At 42.4% G+C, this 14,936-nt stretch overlaps 1 protein-coding gene across 6 annotated transcripts in view; it reads left to right on the forward strand.

The window, feature by feature from the left end:
* Positions 1–14,936, forward strand: part of TNS3 (tensin 3) — a 315,310-nt gene that overhangs the window by 175,075 nt on the left and 125,299 nt on the right. For 5 of the 6 annotated variants that reach the window (XM_063130602.1, XM_063130576.1, XM_063130593.1 and 2 more), the window contains 4 exons: positions 4,293–4,334; positions 10,569–10,621; positions 11,232–11,403; positions 13,786–13,836. In XM_063130602.1, the coding sequence (XP_062986672.1) occupies positions 4,293–4,334; positions 10,569–10,621; positions 11,232–11,403; positions 13,786–13,836 (318 nt within the window). The remainder of the gene's footprint in view (positions 1–4,292; positions 4,335–10,568; positions 10,622–11,231; positions 11,404–13,785; positions 13,837–14,936) is intronic. The other variant, XM_063130584.1, reaches the window with a different exon arrangement.

Raw genomic sequence — 14,936 nt, forward strand, 5'->3', positions numbered from 1 at the left:
TGTAGTAGATGTATTGGACACAGTGATAGGTTTAGACTAGGGAGGCCTAGATTTAAAGCCCCGCTTATCCATGAAGCTAACTGGGCAGCTTCATTATTTTTCAGCCTAATCTTCAAACACACAGTTGTATTTGAAGATAAAATGGGCTCTTCCCCTTGCAGGCTGCCCCAGGATCCTGTGAGGAAGGGTGCAAGATGAAGATGATGATGATGATGTAAAATAGAAGAGTCTTTGACCACATGCTGTTGAAACATGATGAATGAATTCAGACAGTTATTATGGTTCAACCAAAGACAATTGCAATCATAAAAGACCATTCATTCAGCCAATGCTTAGTTTGTAATCAAAATTTTACACCTCGTAATAAATCAGCTCAACAGACAGCCATGGCAGTGTGCCTCATTTTTTAGAGATAAGCTCATCTCAGTTTTTGCGCAGAAACCAGGAATGTAGCCAATTTGTAGGCAATAAATTTATCATGATTGTTTAGAAGAAATTGTAATTTTGCTTTATTAGTTATATCACCAAGCCAGCCATTCTACCCAAAACCTAGTCCTTGGTTTTGCATAGATCAAACGTTATAGAAAGTAATGGTCAAGATCGTATTTTTGCAACCCAGATATACATAAACATATTCTCAGTTTGTTCCTCAGATTGCAGTCCTAAACACACTTACCAGAATGTTTTATTGCACTCAGAGGGGCCTCTGATTAAAAGTGCTTAGGATTGCAATGCTACAATATTAACCTGTGAAATACTGAGAAGCTATAGTTTGAAAAAGCAGGTAAGGCCCCTGTATTAAATGTCAAGTCAAGAAGCTAGCTTCAAACCCATATATCCTTGATAATGAGAGTCAGTGTGGTGTAGTGGATAGAGTGATGGGTTGGGACTTGAAAGATCCGGGTTCTATTCCCCACTTGGTTATAGAATCATAGAATAGTAGAATTGGAAGGGGCCTACAAGGCCATCAAGTCCAACCCCTGCTTATTGCAGGAATCTACCTTAAAGCATACCTGACAGATGGCTGTCCAGCTGCCTCTTGAATGCCACTAGTGTGGGAGAGTTCACGACCTCCTTAGGTAATTGGTTCCATTGTTGTACTGTTCTAACAGTCAGGACATTTTTCCTGATGTCCAGCTGTAATCTGGCTTCCTGTAACTTGAGCCCATTATTCCGTCTCCTGTGCTCTGGGAGGATCGAGAAGAGATCCTGGCCCTCATCTGTGTGACAACCTTTCAAGTATTTGAAGAGTGCTATCATGTCTCCCCTCAGTCTTCTCTTCTCCAGGCTAAACATGCTCAGTTCTTTCAGTCTCTCCTCATAGGGCTTTGTTTCCAGATCCCTGATCATCCATGAAGCTCACTGGGTGACTTTGGGCTAGTCACTGACTCTCAGCCTAACCTACTTCACAGGGTTATTGTGAGGATAAAATGGAGAGGAGGAGGAGGAAGACCTTGTAAGCCACCTTGTACAAGTGAGATCTGCAACAAACATTGCAATGTGAAGTTCCAGGGTGCCAGCCAGCCATGCCCTTTTTCAGTGCCATTTCCCCTGTCTGGTTTTCCATTTTCCTGCCAACAGACAATTGAGGAGCAATCCTATGGTCACTAGGCACTGTGGCCACTATAGGCACTAGGCCATAGGATTCTTCAGTTTCTGGGAACTGAGGTTGAAACCAGGGCTCTAACCTCAGAGCCCAGAAACAACTCTCCCTCCCCCTCCCTCTCCCCCACCCCTTGTAGCTGGCACAGATCTTACTGTGCCAGCTACATTTCCGTGCTCAGAAATGGAGCACGGGGAGGGCGAAAAGGGGGTGGTGCTGGGGCCAGGGAGGGGAGGAGACTGTGGAAGTTGTCTTATACAGCTTCCTATTGGGTCTCCAGGCCTGGCTTTCCCTGAAATCAAACCTAGATGGTCAGTATTGCCTTCTGTGCTATGGCCGCCCTGCATAGGATAGTCGGCAGCCTCCAATTTCAGATGCTAGTGACTGTCCAGATAGAATTGTGCCCTCAGTGTTTTATTTATTTATTTATTGAATTTTTATACTGCCCAATAGCTGAAGCTCCCTGGGCGGTTCACAAAAATTAAAACAATTTAAAGTATAAAACTAACAGTATAAAACATGAAATAAAATACAATATAAAAGCACAACCAGGATAAAATCAGCAGCAGTGCAAAAATACAAATTTAAAATACAAATTTAAAACAGCAAAGTTAAAGTTGAATTTATAGACTGTTAAAATGCTGGGAGAATAAAAAGGTCTTCACCTGGTGTCTGAAAGAATTAAGGGCCTCATCTACATCAGACAGGATATTCCACTATGAAAGTGGTATATAAAAGGCAGGAGCCACACCAAGCAGGATATAGCGGTATAAAAGTAGTGGATGGCATGTGTCAATGGGCTCCAACAGCGGTCAGTACACTTCAATACCGCTATAAAGCAGTAGTCTGGCTCCTGCCTTTTATATACTGCTTACATAGTGGAATATCCTGATTGGTGTAGATGAGCCCATAGTGTAGGTGCCAGGCGAACCTCCTTAGGGAGCTTATTCCACAGCCGGGGTGCCACAGCAGAGAAGGCCCTCCTCCTGGTAGCCACCTGCCTCATTTCCTTTGGCCACATGCTCCTCATTGGGTTGCTTTTTCGGGGAGTGGATTTGTAAAGCATGCTGATATTTTTCTCGTGTGTGTGGTGCCTTTTTGGCTACAAAAAGTTTCCTCCATAGTCTGAGAATGAGTTTGCTATTAATATATAGTGCATATATTCATGCATACTGGACTCCGAATAAATAGAAATGCAAACTGTCTCATTCTTCTGCTATGTCCGTGTGCAACCTAATCAGCTGTCTTAAGTAAAGTAACTTTGGGAATACGTCCAAATAATATGACATTTAGCCATCATTTTTGGCTCCTTGTGGCCGCCTTAATTGCCAATGTCGGAAATTGCCCTTTCATAGAAGATAGACAATCTGCCAGATCAGACTATGAAGTAGAGGTTTCAATAGATGGAGAGACCAGAACACTTTGAGGAAACCTGTCCTGACTTCCCCGAACACTGTGAGTTTTGAACAGTCACACCATTTGTTCTGTTCTCTCACTCTTTCCATTAGCAACTGTGTACGTCCACATGTATGTCCAACCTTGGCAAGATCAAAGAGTTGTCACTCATGCTGCCAGGAAATGCGGTGTACAGGCACAAGCCCCCACTCAGCTAGGGCTGGCATTTTGAGAGCCTGGAGGGGAGTAAGTGTCTACAGTCTGATAAAGGCCAAAACAGATATGACAGTGGCCACAGGTAAAGCAGTTGCCCATGTATCATTCCACACTCACTGTTTTCATGTATAAACACACTTAACACGTGCAATTTTCTTGTAGGGTTAGCATGCCAGTGGCACATTTGCCTAGGCTACTTATTGCTAATGTGCTAGTAAAATGGTATAGCGGGAAAACACATGCAATATGCACTGGTCATACCAGTTGTGAATGTATCATGGTTGGCATAAGAGGTAGATGGGCAACTGGAAGCCTTAATCACGGAAGAAGGATCCAAGTTTTGCTACTCTTATAATCAGATATGTGCAGCAAATCCATCTAGGGCAGCCTTCCCCGAAATGGTGCCCTCCAGATGTGTTGAATTGCAACTCCCATAATTTCCATTGGCTGTGCTGGTTGGGTATTATGCAAGTTGTAGACCGGTACATCTGAAGGGTAGGGTTGTATGAGAAAATTAGTTTTTGCTTGCAAAACATGCGAGCATGGCCCATTCATGTCGCCAAACTTGAGTACGTCTCGATTGAAAATGTTTGCAAATTGCCAACAGAACGTGCTTCTGTTCATCTCATTCCCAATTTCAAGTTTAATTTGCCCAAATTTTCTAACATGCACAAATTTAGGACAAAAATATGTGCAAGTTAGGAAATGTGTGCAAATTTAGGGACAAAATTTGGGCAAATTTCAGGAGAGTTGTGCAAATCTCCTGTTCAATCGCTGCTGAATTTACACAAATCTCCTGTTTGCGCAAAGGTAGCAGTGGACAGAAATGGGAATCAGGCATGAGAAGAAAGGCAAAACAATGTTCAGAGAATCCTAGTGATCTCGAAACTGGAGGACAGGTTGAGGAAGGCTGATATAAAGCAGGTTGAGGAAGGAAGGTTGAGGAAAGCTGATATAAAGCAGGTTGAGGAAGGCAAGTTGAGGAAGGTTGCTTGAGTCTGAGTAATTGATGACTCCTAGAAATGTCTCTACAGAAATACCTGGCTGTAAAACTAACTCTGTCTTTTCTCCTTTGCAGCCAGATTGCTCTGATTCGTTTGTGAACCATGTAACCAGAACGGTAAGCTTTTTGCTCCTGGGTTCTTTACCATATACATACATATATATTTCAAGTTGGTGGTTCTGCTTTTTTATCTTCCTATTATGGAAATGATGTCTGCCTGGGTTTTTCCAAAGAGCCGAACAAAAATTATAACTATAAGGCAGGCCCTGCCTATGAGACTACAGTCTAATAAGTGGGAGGTGGAGGAAATAAGAATGCAAAAGGAAGGATAGGAGGGAAATGGGTAGGAAATGTTTGAATAAGCTGATCCAAAAGGCAGTTTCCTGTGTTAATATTATGCTATGTGAAAAGGAGCATAGGAAGGACCTCAGAAAAAGGCAGGCCTCCACATACGCAGGAATGGGATGCTCTGTACCGTCTCTTCCAGTGCTCTAGATTAGAGCTGCTTGGGGTCTGTCTGTCTGTCTGATCCACAGGTTTGCCATTGCGCAAGCAGAGCCAGCAGCTGCAGTATTTTCCAGGTTTATGGCCCAGAAGGTCAAGTGGCCCCACTGTACAAAATCCTTCTGGCAGTAGTTTAGAACTTATTTACAAAGGACGCCGCTGGGCAGTGGTGGAATGACAAATGGTGAAGTGCAGGCGCTCACTAATTCCCATAGCCACACCCCCAAGGAGAGTCTCAATATTCAAGCAGTTGTGTTGATCCATACTAACAAACCAGTTCTAGCAGTTTTATCTCTACCTGGAGCAGCTTTTGTGAAGCAAATGGATCTTAATTGCCTATTCAAGACCAAGCCTTTGCAACATTCTTTTCATTACAACATGGAACAATCTATTTTTGGGGAAATTAATTCCCCCACCCCCTGCCCAGATACTGAGAGAATTGTAGCTGAGCTCAGAGGGAACAGGGAAGTCTGAGAGGGGTGGCAGATGACATCATCCCCCTGCTTATAAAAATTGTGTCCGTGTTGCGTCCCTGTGAGGCCTGGCTCCACTACACCTCTGCTGCTAGGATATTGAAAAGTGAGCAGTTCTTCACTTCGTAACTCCTGCAGGAAAAGACTTGAAACAGAGTAAATTTGGTATTCATTGATAGTGACAACTATTCTGACTGCCCTTTCACATCCCATTTGCAACATTTCTCAAGACTTGCAGCTGAATTGGTTCCACTGAAATGTATTTTGTTTGAAATGTTCTGAGGTGGTAGCAGATTTTGTAGACTTTGTAGTCATTCAGTGTAAAACAAACAAATACCCCAATGATTTAGGCAGAGGTATTGGGAGTTCTTATGAAAGAATTGCCAATATTTTGCTACCCCACTTCGGAATAAAGACCTTCTACTGGAAACCTTGCTTCCTCCTTCATGCCTTTGCCTCCAGTTTCTGAGATTACATCAGGCAAAGATAGAGCCAATCCTATCTCTTGCAGAGAGGAAACAATTACGCACATCATAATTGTAGAATCATGAAATCGGCACAGCCTTGTTTTCGTTTCTTTCCTAGCAGGTGCAGAAGCAAATAGTGGGGGTTAATGACAGTGCAATTGGGAAACTTGAAGCAGAGAAGTAGGGTCTTTAGAGACAGCTCTGAGGGCTCAGAAATAGTGACAGTAGGATTGATTGCACTGTTTCTAACCACTAAATGGGGTCAGAAATATGAGAGTGGCGCAGTTTTCAGAACCTTGATAGAAGAGTTGGCTCCTTGGCCATCCAGCATCCAACGTACTGTTTAACTATTCATCATCTTTGTAGCACCATTGTCTTCAGCTCTTAACCCTCAAGTATCTGCAGCACACACCGGGAGAGGGACCACAGTTCCATGGTAGAGCGTAATGTAGCATGCTTAAGGGCACAGCATCAATCCTCAGCCTCTTCACTTCAAATGACCTGGTGGAAGAAGTCTTGTGGAGTCTTTGAAGTGCTGTTGCCAGTCATAGGAGACAATACTGGGCTGGATGGACTAATGAGTTTGCTTAATATGAGGCCCTTTAGTTTAGTATGCTCATAAGAATAGCCTAGCAGCCTCAGGTCAATAGGCTTAGCTTCCCGAAAAAACATTTGCAAACATTTTTGTCTGCTCAACTTTGCATGGATCATCTGAGAAAGTTCATGCCAGTGTGTGCTAATTCTTAGGTGGCATGGCCCTGCCTTTTCCAGGTTAGGAGTCCACCGGAGGTGCCTTGCTAGGGCTTCCCCCAAATCTTGGAGTTGGGGCTGTCTGTGAAGATACAATGCCTGGAAGCTGAAATATAATCCTTGCTCCTTTAAGTTATGCCTGCTTTGCCATATGTACACAGGGGGTGTAGGAGTGACTTTGACCTTGGCTTGTCTAATAAGCAACTAGAGCAAACAAGAAAACCTCAGAAGTTTTCAGACATGCTACAAAGAAGCAAACAGCTCCCAACTAACAATGGAAAATAGCCTGTAATTATATTACACAGATTATCTGGTGAATTATTTTTGTTGTTGTTGTTACATTGAGAGGAAGCCTTTGTAACTGTTCATTCAGCTGGAGAAGCTTAGGAGGAAATATTTGTTTCTGTGTAGCTAAATACGTGCAATTTGGGTCAAGGGGGTGGATGGAGAGGAAAGAAAGGGCATTGAATGTTTAATTGACTGGAAGCTTGGTGACCTCACCATTGAGCGAGCATTTCTTCCCATGGTTGAAGTAGTAGCAAAAGCCAAAATATTTATCTCTGAACTTTAAACAATGTGAAATGGAAAACTCTCACCCCCATCCCCAGATGAAAAAAAACATGCCCAGATTGTTAAGCATGAAAATTGCAGGTGGCAAAGTTGGCCAGTGATATTGCAAGGATGTGAGTGGCAATACCATCCCAAGGCTGAGGGATGTTTCCACCCACACAGGTAGGCACAGAACTAGAAGGGAAGCCCTAGTTCTCTCTTGCTTCAGGAAAGAACACCTACACAAGTGTGCAATCACCATCTCTCTCCCTCCCTCCCTCGTCACTGTCAAACTCTACTATCTTTTGTTTTTGTTCAACTTGGATTGTAAGTTCCTCGGGACGCTTGTCTTTTTTGCTTTTATTATTTAGTAACATACTCTGTTCTCTGATGCCTGATGGAACAGAATGGCTTCCTGACTGCTCCTAGGGAATGTTCTTCTGCTTTAGCTGGTGATTCTGTCAAAGCCATCATTAATTTCTGGGATAGGGAAATGACCCAGATGATTGACACAGTTGCTTCTGAGCATCCTCTCCTTGCCAGAGGATCCAGACAAGCTCATTGTTTTTCCAGGGAGTTTGAGGTGATGAAGCATCAGGGACAAAGCAGCTAGAGGTACAATGGTGGAACATAAGAAGAAGAGCCATGCTGGATCAGACCAAGGGTCCATCTAGTCCAGCACTCTGTTCACACATTGGCCAGCCAGTTGTTGAACAGGGACTCACAAGCAGGACACTGTGCAACAGCACCTTCCCAATGTATCCAACTGAGCACAGGTTCGAACACATATTAAGGTCTGTGCTGTGGTGTTGATGGGAACAAAGAAATCATCTTTGCTGCCATGACTGCATCTGCACAGAGTTGTCCAATGAAACTCTTTTTAAGTCGGAAAAGGTCTGTTACATCAAGAACTGGAGAGAATCAAGGATGAGTTTTCAGCGGCCTGCTGTGACAATATTGGCATATAAAGCAGGATCATATTAGAAAGAGATTTGCCATTTGGCATTAGGCCTGCAGTTCAAGAGACATAAGTCTGAAGGATGAATGGAATTAGTCATGTAGTTCTTTGGACAATATTGTTAGGCACTTTGTGGATAAAGTTCCTTGCATGTGCTTCGATTTAGATACCATGCTTTCGAATATGATCCTGATTGTGATGGATACGTTTCAGTTTGTTCAGCCTGTAAACAGGAAGAATTGCTATATCCTTATATTTCAATCCAGAAGATAGAATTTAGCCCAGTTTGGATGTACATATCTCAGCTTCTTAAGCTGGGACATGCACACGGTTTGTGCCTCTGTGCTTCATCCTTGTGCCACTGCTTCCCTTCTTGTTGCAAAGTGATGGAAGACATCTTCAGTTGATCTATCATAGTTTCCTGTTATATTCAAACTAGGAAACTATGGTTACTAGGCTTGGAAAAAACCCAGATCTGATACCACGATTTGAAGATCTTGATTTATTCTGATCCTGGTAATCATAGTTTCCAGGTCTGGATATAACATGAAACTATGGTTAATTAACAAAGGAGGTTTTCATTTATGGTTCATCAAGGAGGGAATGGGTGGCATGAGGATGGACTATGTTGGCACAGGTCTTGTGAGATGATCATCCTAATGGAGACATTATCTCTGAGCAAATGTAGTGGTAAGTACACTTCCACAGTTAGCTAACTTCTAAAATGATGTACATCTAAAGGCACCCAAAGTATATGTAATATCAGTTAGCTGCTGTTGAAGCAGCTGTATACACTGTGCTGCACCTGCACTTACTGGCAGCACACGCCGTTAATGAACAGCTTCTGGGAGAACAATAAAAGTGAGAAGGCAGGACTCACTCCTGTAAAAGTGGGAGAATGTACACTTGGTTCAGTTGATCTTGGCTCAAACATGAAAGCTATAATAGTCTACATTTTTTCTTAAGTTCACTTTGGATCCAATTATGGGATGAAGTCTTAATTTATACTCCTTGATAACCTATGAATATTTTGCTGAAAAGTTAGCATTCTCGGGGAAACTTTTTGCTGCTAGGTGCCAGGATCATAAGGGAAAGAACCCTGAATTCCAGTTATAGAAATTGAGATGAATAAATCATGGATAGTTCTGGCAATGAATAAAATGATGAATTATAAATGATTAATAAGGTACTATCCCACAGATTACTTTTTGTGAGGTTTGCGACTTGTTTTGAGCCCTTGAAATTTAAGATATGCTAATTAGAAGGCAGAATCCCATGTGCTCTCTGCTTTAGAAGTATGATTAGTATTTTGTATGTAATTAACAGCTCAAAGTTCAGATTAGGATGTTCTTCCAGAATTACCATATTCTGTGCAGAGGGGGAGGGTATATTTTTGAATTTAGTAACTTTCTGAAAGAGTTTTTAAAGGCAATATTGTGGACTTTTATGCTGATGTTTATATTTAACAGCAACATGTTATTGTTTCAGGTGTGTATGGTTGAAAATAGCCGAGAGCAGGAGTGCAGGATCTTTGGCCTGTGGGCTGAATGCAACCTGCAGAGGTTCTGCATCTGGTCCACTGAGGCTCGTCCTAGGCCTTACCCTCTTCTTCTGGGAAGCTCCGTTGTTATCTCCAGTTAGAGATAACAGTGAGAATTCCCAGCCTGGGACTTGGCCGATTCTTAGAGAAGCCGCCCCTTCAAGCGCCGGCTGAGTCCCTTCCCATGCAGGTAACATGCACAGCCAGAACTTGAAGGATTTGCTTCTCCAAGGGGCAGCTGAATCCCTTTCTCCATGCAGAGAGAGGCACACCATTCTTCTCTCTGGACTGAGAAAAGCAAAGTGGGTGTATGGCAGGACCGGATGAGGGATTTCACGGGTAGTCCAGCTTGCCGGATTGGTTATTGATTACAAGCTACGATTGGTTGAAAGGAATACAGGGCTATTCAATGCAATGTGACTTGATGCATGCCTTGCTAAGTACAGATGTGTTCTGCAGTGCAATTACAAGGAGTTGCCTTCTACCAAGTCAGACCATTCGTCTTTAAAATCAAGTATTTTGCAGTCAATTTCTAAGTGACAACAAAGCTTAGCAGATGAGCTTGTAGGCTGCAGTCCACCAAAATTCCTATTTGCATGTATAGGGGGCATGTCATTTATTTATTTATTACATACTGCCCAATAGCCAAATCTCTCTAGGCAGTTTTTAAAAGATTAAAAACTTAAAAATGCAATATAAAACATAGTATAAAAACCCATTTGCATACACTAATCCACTATGATCATCTACGTGCGGTTGGATTTTGTCATGACTGAAGTGGTCGTTAGTCATTGGTCCACTGAAGCCATTCATTTCGATAGTGTAAAATTAGATTCCTAGAGTACTTTAAGAAATGCACACACACGCCTGGATCATAGCCACAGTGCCTCTTAGTTCAGTCATCAGACATGAAAGGCAGCATGTCAATGGGGTAACCTTTTTGAAGGAACGTGTTCACTTGTTCAGCTCCGCAGTTTAAGCCTCTGCTTTTTTCAAGATGCTCTTTCAGGTATTTTGAAATAGCCTTGAAATACGTACAAATAAACCACGTTGATTTTCTTGTGACAGAAAAACTGCTCACCCCCCCATCCCACCTGTCTTTGTTTTCAGACTTCCAATGGTTTTTTGAAAAAATCGTCTTTCTGTTGTGACAAACTATCCGAGTAAGTACTTTTTGAAAAGTTGCCTCTTGTTACTGCACAAGACCTCTGGTAGAGTGGTGCTTTTGTTGAAGGTCATGTTCAAAAGAATTCTCATGATTGTTGATGAAAGTCAGAGTGCATTCATTCTAAGAGCTACAGCATAATGATGACCTTTTATTCTAAATACTCGCTCTGTTGGTATATGCTATAGGGACTAATTTCCTTACCACCACCACCCACTTTCTGGGAAACTTGGCACAAACTCCCAGGCAACCATTAATCTCCATGTTTATTTTTGTGCTGTTTTTAGTACATTGCACAACTTTGATGGGAGATGTAGGGGGGGGGGGAAATAGCACCCTTATTTAATTTTGCAAACCGCTTCGTGTTCCGTATAAAGAAATCAACGGCCTGGTGAACTTTCTTTTGGATGGCTGCCAAGTTGATTAATGAACTGAATACATTTTCTTTCATTTATGAACAAAATGGGTTTGTGAGCTGGAATTTGAATGAATCTGGAACAGTAAACATTGGCTGATCTGCTTGCTGTTAGTTGGAGATGGCAATTCCTGCTCATTAACTTTCTATTCCTCCCCCTCTTCCCTTCCTCCAAAACTGGTGTCCTCCACAGAAGTGCAGACTTTGATCACATTATGGAGGAAGGTTATGAACTGGACCTGACTTACATCACTGAGCGAATCATTGCCGTGTCCTTCCCAGCCAGTTGTTCAGAGGAAACTTACTTGCACAACCTCCAGGATGTAACTCGAATGCTGAAATCCAAGCATGGTGACAACTACTTGGTAAGAGCAGATGCAATCTCTGTGTCTCCACTTGACATCTAAAATTCATTCATTCATTCATTCATTCATTCATTCCAGTAAATGTGACCTAGCTCAGGTATGGGCCTTTTCACGTGTTAAATGTGTAGTAGCATGCTGTGATGTTATGCCTGCAAATGTAAAGTGTGAATGCAGCAAACATATTTGCCAGCAGGTGTCTCATATAAATATACTCATCAGGTAGCCAGAATTGGCTGTTGTTCACTTTCAATTGTATCTTTAGTGACAAACCAAGGTTTGTTGCTTTTTAATGTAGCCACAGGCATTATAATTTTTGCGTTTTGGTCTTCCAGAAACCTGATAAGGCGACAATCCTCAGAAGCCAGCAGCATTGTCTATATCATGGATAGGTGCCTCTGGACACCTTTCTTGGCCCACCGAATTGCCCTCTCCCTCCCACTTTATTTTTTTATTGACACATTTTCTTACTGGCAGCTGAGTTTCCTGTGAAATAGGTTTCTGTTGATGTTGAAAACTGTTGGTCCAAGGGAGTTGTTTAGTGTTCTCAGACCCCATATCTACCTTACACTCAGTCTTTGGGGTCGGTTATTTGCCCTTTGCCATGCTTCCCATGGCAGACATTTTGTGGTAGTGCCCATAAGAATTGCTCAAATTGCCAAATCTGCCCACAGCTCCTAAAACATTGCCTATCCCTGGTCTATATGGTTCTTCAGAGCCATAGTCAGGAACATCTTGGAACTACCCAAGTAAATTTATTGGCCAAATAATGTTTCTGATTCATCCAAAATAGAAACATTTGGTTGGAGTTCTAAAATGTGATGGTAGTGGTGGCAAAGCGGAGGGCGGGGTGTGTGTGATTATGTGCAGATATCTTGAAAGCTGGAGCCTGTATACTTCCCTGCAGCGTCAACTAAGCACCTTCTTTCCTCCTCCCCAACCATAACTGATATCTGCCTGGTTACATGCTATTGATCTTATCAGATCTTGTTGTGGCCTGTAATGCCATTGATCATGAGATAGTGGTGACACAACTGTCACAAGGGACTTGAGATACCGCTCCTGAATAGCTACACTGGAATGAGTTCAGAGAACGTCCACACAGATGATCAGGGGACTGGAAATGGAGTCATGCAAGGAACTGGATATGTTTAGCTTTGAGAAGAGAAAACTGAGGGGGGATATGATGACACATTTCAAGTAAAGGGTTGTCACGCTGAAGAAGGCCTCAACCTGTTCTCTGACATCCAAGACTGTAGGACACGAAATAACGGGCTGAAGTTACAGGAAGGTAAATTTCTATTTAACCTCAGGGAAAATCACCTAATGGTCACAGCAGTCAGACTGTGGAACCAACTGCCTAGGGAGGTGGTGGGTTCTCTATCATTGGAGGTGCTGAAGAAAAGACTGGGCAGGGATCTTTAAACTAGATTCCTGCACTCAGCAAGGGGTTAGACTCAGTGGCTTATATGGTCCTTCCAACTCTTTGCTTGTCAGCAGGGAATGGTGGTTTTAGGGAAGTTCCCCATGATGCATTGCCTTGTGGACCCTGCAAGGTGCTATTCCCCCTTCTTTATTAGGTTACAAGGTGTTACCATAATGGCAGTATTCACACATAATGGTTCCCGACTTAACCTGGCTTACTGCGAATGAGTAGAGTGTGGGTGCATTCAGCCCTTTCACTCCTGCTTGGGTTGTCCCTTATCCTTATCCCTATTCATGTTCCTATCTTCAGATAAGGATAAATGTCATTAAGGAAAACAAAAGGCAAATTCCCCCCTCTCCCCTCCCCCCAAAAACCGCTATCGCCTTGCAAAGTTGAATGTGTAAAGTTTTAAATCGGTTGAATTCTTACCTTGTGATATCTTGTAGAACAAGGAAATGGACCGCCCCAGCTTTTTGTTTCACTTTTAACAAATTGCATACCATAACTGCATATCATAGGTTGAAGCAAACAAAGGAAATAGAAGAAAGAGAACCCACTGGGTTCATTTGTGCACAGTTCTGCTAGAGATAAGCATTTGTAAGTCCAACCGATTTGAAAGGGAGAAAGGGCTAAGCATGTGTTTACTTCTCCCACTGAAATCGGTGCCTTAAAAAGTGCTTATCTTTAACTGGATCATGCCTAGATTTCTGTTGTAAAGGCAAATCTAGCAGTCGCCACAGGACAATTCGATTGCACTTTGTCAAAATCAGGAGGAACTAACGTTGGAATAGTACAAACACCAGCTTATCACACTTGGTTGATATTGTGTGTGTACCGTAAGCCCTTGGCCTTGTTTAAGATCCTGCCACGTTTGTACAACTTCATTATGAGGTATGTTGAATGCAGTGTTTTATAATACAAATTCGTGTTGCTTAAGTTGTGGTTTTCTTCTGGAACAGGTGTTGAACCTCTCTGAGAAGAGATATGACCTTGCCAAACTTAACCCAAAGGTATTGACATTGCTCTATATTAAAGTACAACAGTTTTTTTTTTTAAAAAAGTTTTTAAATATAAGCACCAATGTGGAGGGCCTTTCAGAAGCACAAGCGTCAATGTCATAGCAATATTTTTTTTCTGTGATTGCTCCTCAGATCTGGAATTCATCTGGCATCATCTCTCTACAGCCTAGTTCACCCACTTACATGGGCCTAGTTCATCCACTTTAGGCAATGGAGAAGTTGGTACACTTTCCCCTCCAGCACTATGAAATTATGTAAAGTCCAAGCAGAGGGACTTAGATGTGAAGTGATTTGCTCAATCTCGCTTCCTTTTGGGAGGTCTTGAAATGTATGAATTAGGCCTTTACACATGATTCTGCATGTGCAAAGCTGACATGAAAGGTTACCTTATGTATAACTCCACTATACATATATTGAAATAAATCAGACGAGCTTCTTTAACCTTCTCTAGATTGTTCCTTTAATCTGGGCGCTTCCAGGCAGACATCTAGTCCTACCCGGGTTGCACACGGGATCTGCCTTCTGTTGACAGAAAGTATCTTTGCCTGATTACCAGGGATCCCTCCTCCCCACACACCACAGCTCACTCCGTTCAGCAGTAGCTCTTTGTAGCATTTTGAGGGGTTGGAGGGGCTGCTGTGGGGTGGGGGAGGAGGCCAGGGAGTCTACTACCCCACTGAATATGGATCCAACCCATTGGGCAGTGATTCGATCTTTTCTTCTGTCACATTTTTCAGTGGAAGAAGTAATGCGAAAGCACTGGAGGTTGCAAATGGAAAACAAGGATGTCTGGACCATCTGTATGAATGAGGCAGGGTAATTGCACAATAAAAGCCTCATTTGGAAGAACCCCAAGTTGATATTTTATTGTTGCATTTAATTACCAATTCTAGAGCTTTTTTCATCTGGTCCTGAGATATAATTTTTGTGTAAAAATCAGTACAAAATTAATTTTTATGGTACACTCAGTTGAAGGGCTCATTTCAATACTGGCTTGTTATTAAAATACTGTGAATGTCTCTGAATTTTTCAAGTGTGTGAGGAATTTGCAGTGTTAACAGGCTTTAAAATACAGTAATGTTTATTTCACT

Source organism: Elgaria multicarinata, chromosome 1 (genome assembly GCF_023053635.1).
Source record: "Elgaria multicarinata webbii isolate HBS135686 ecotype San Diego chromosome 1, rElgMul1.1.pri, whole genome shotgun sequence".
NCBI lineage: Eukaryota > Metazoa > Chordata > Lepidosauria > Squamata > Anguidae > Elgaria > Elgaria multicarinata.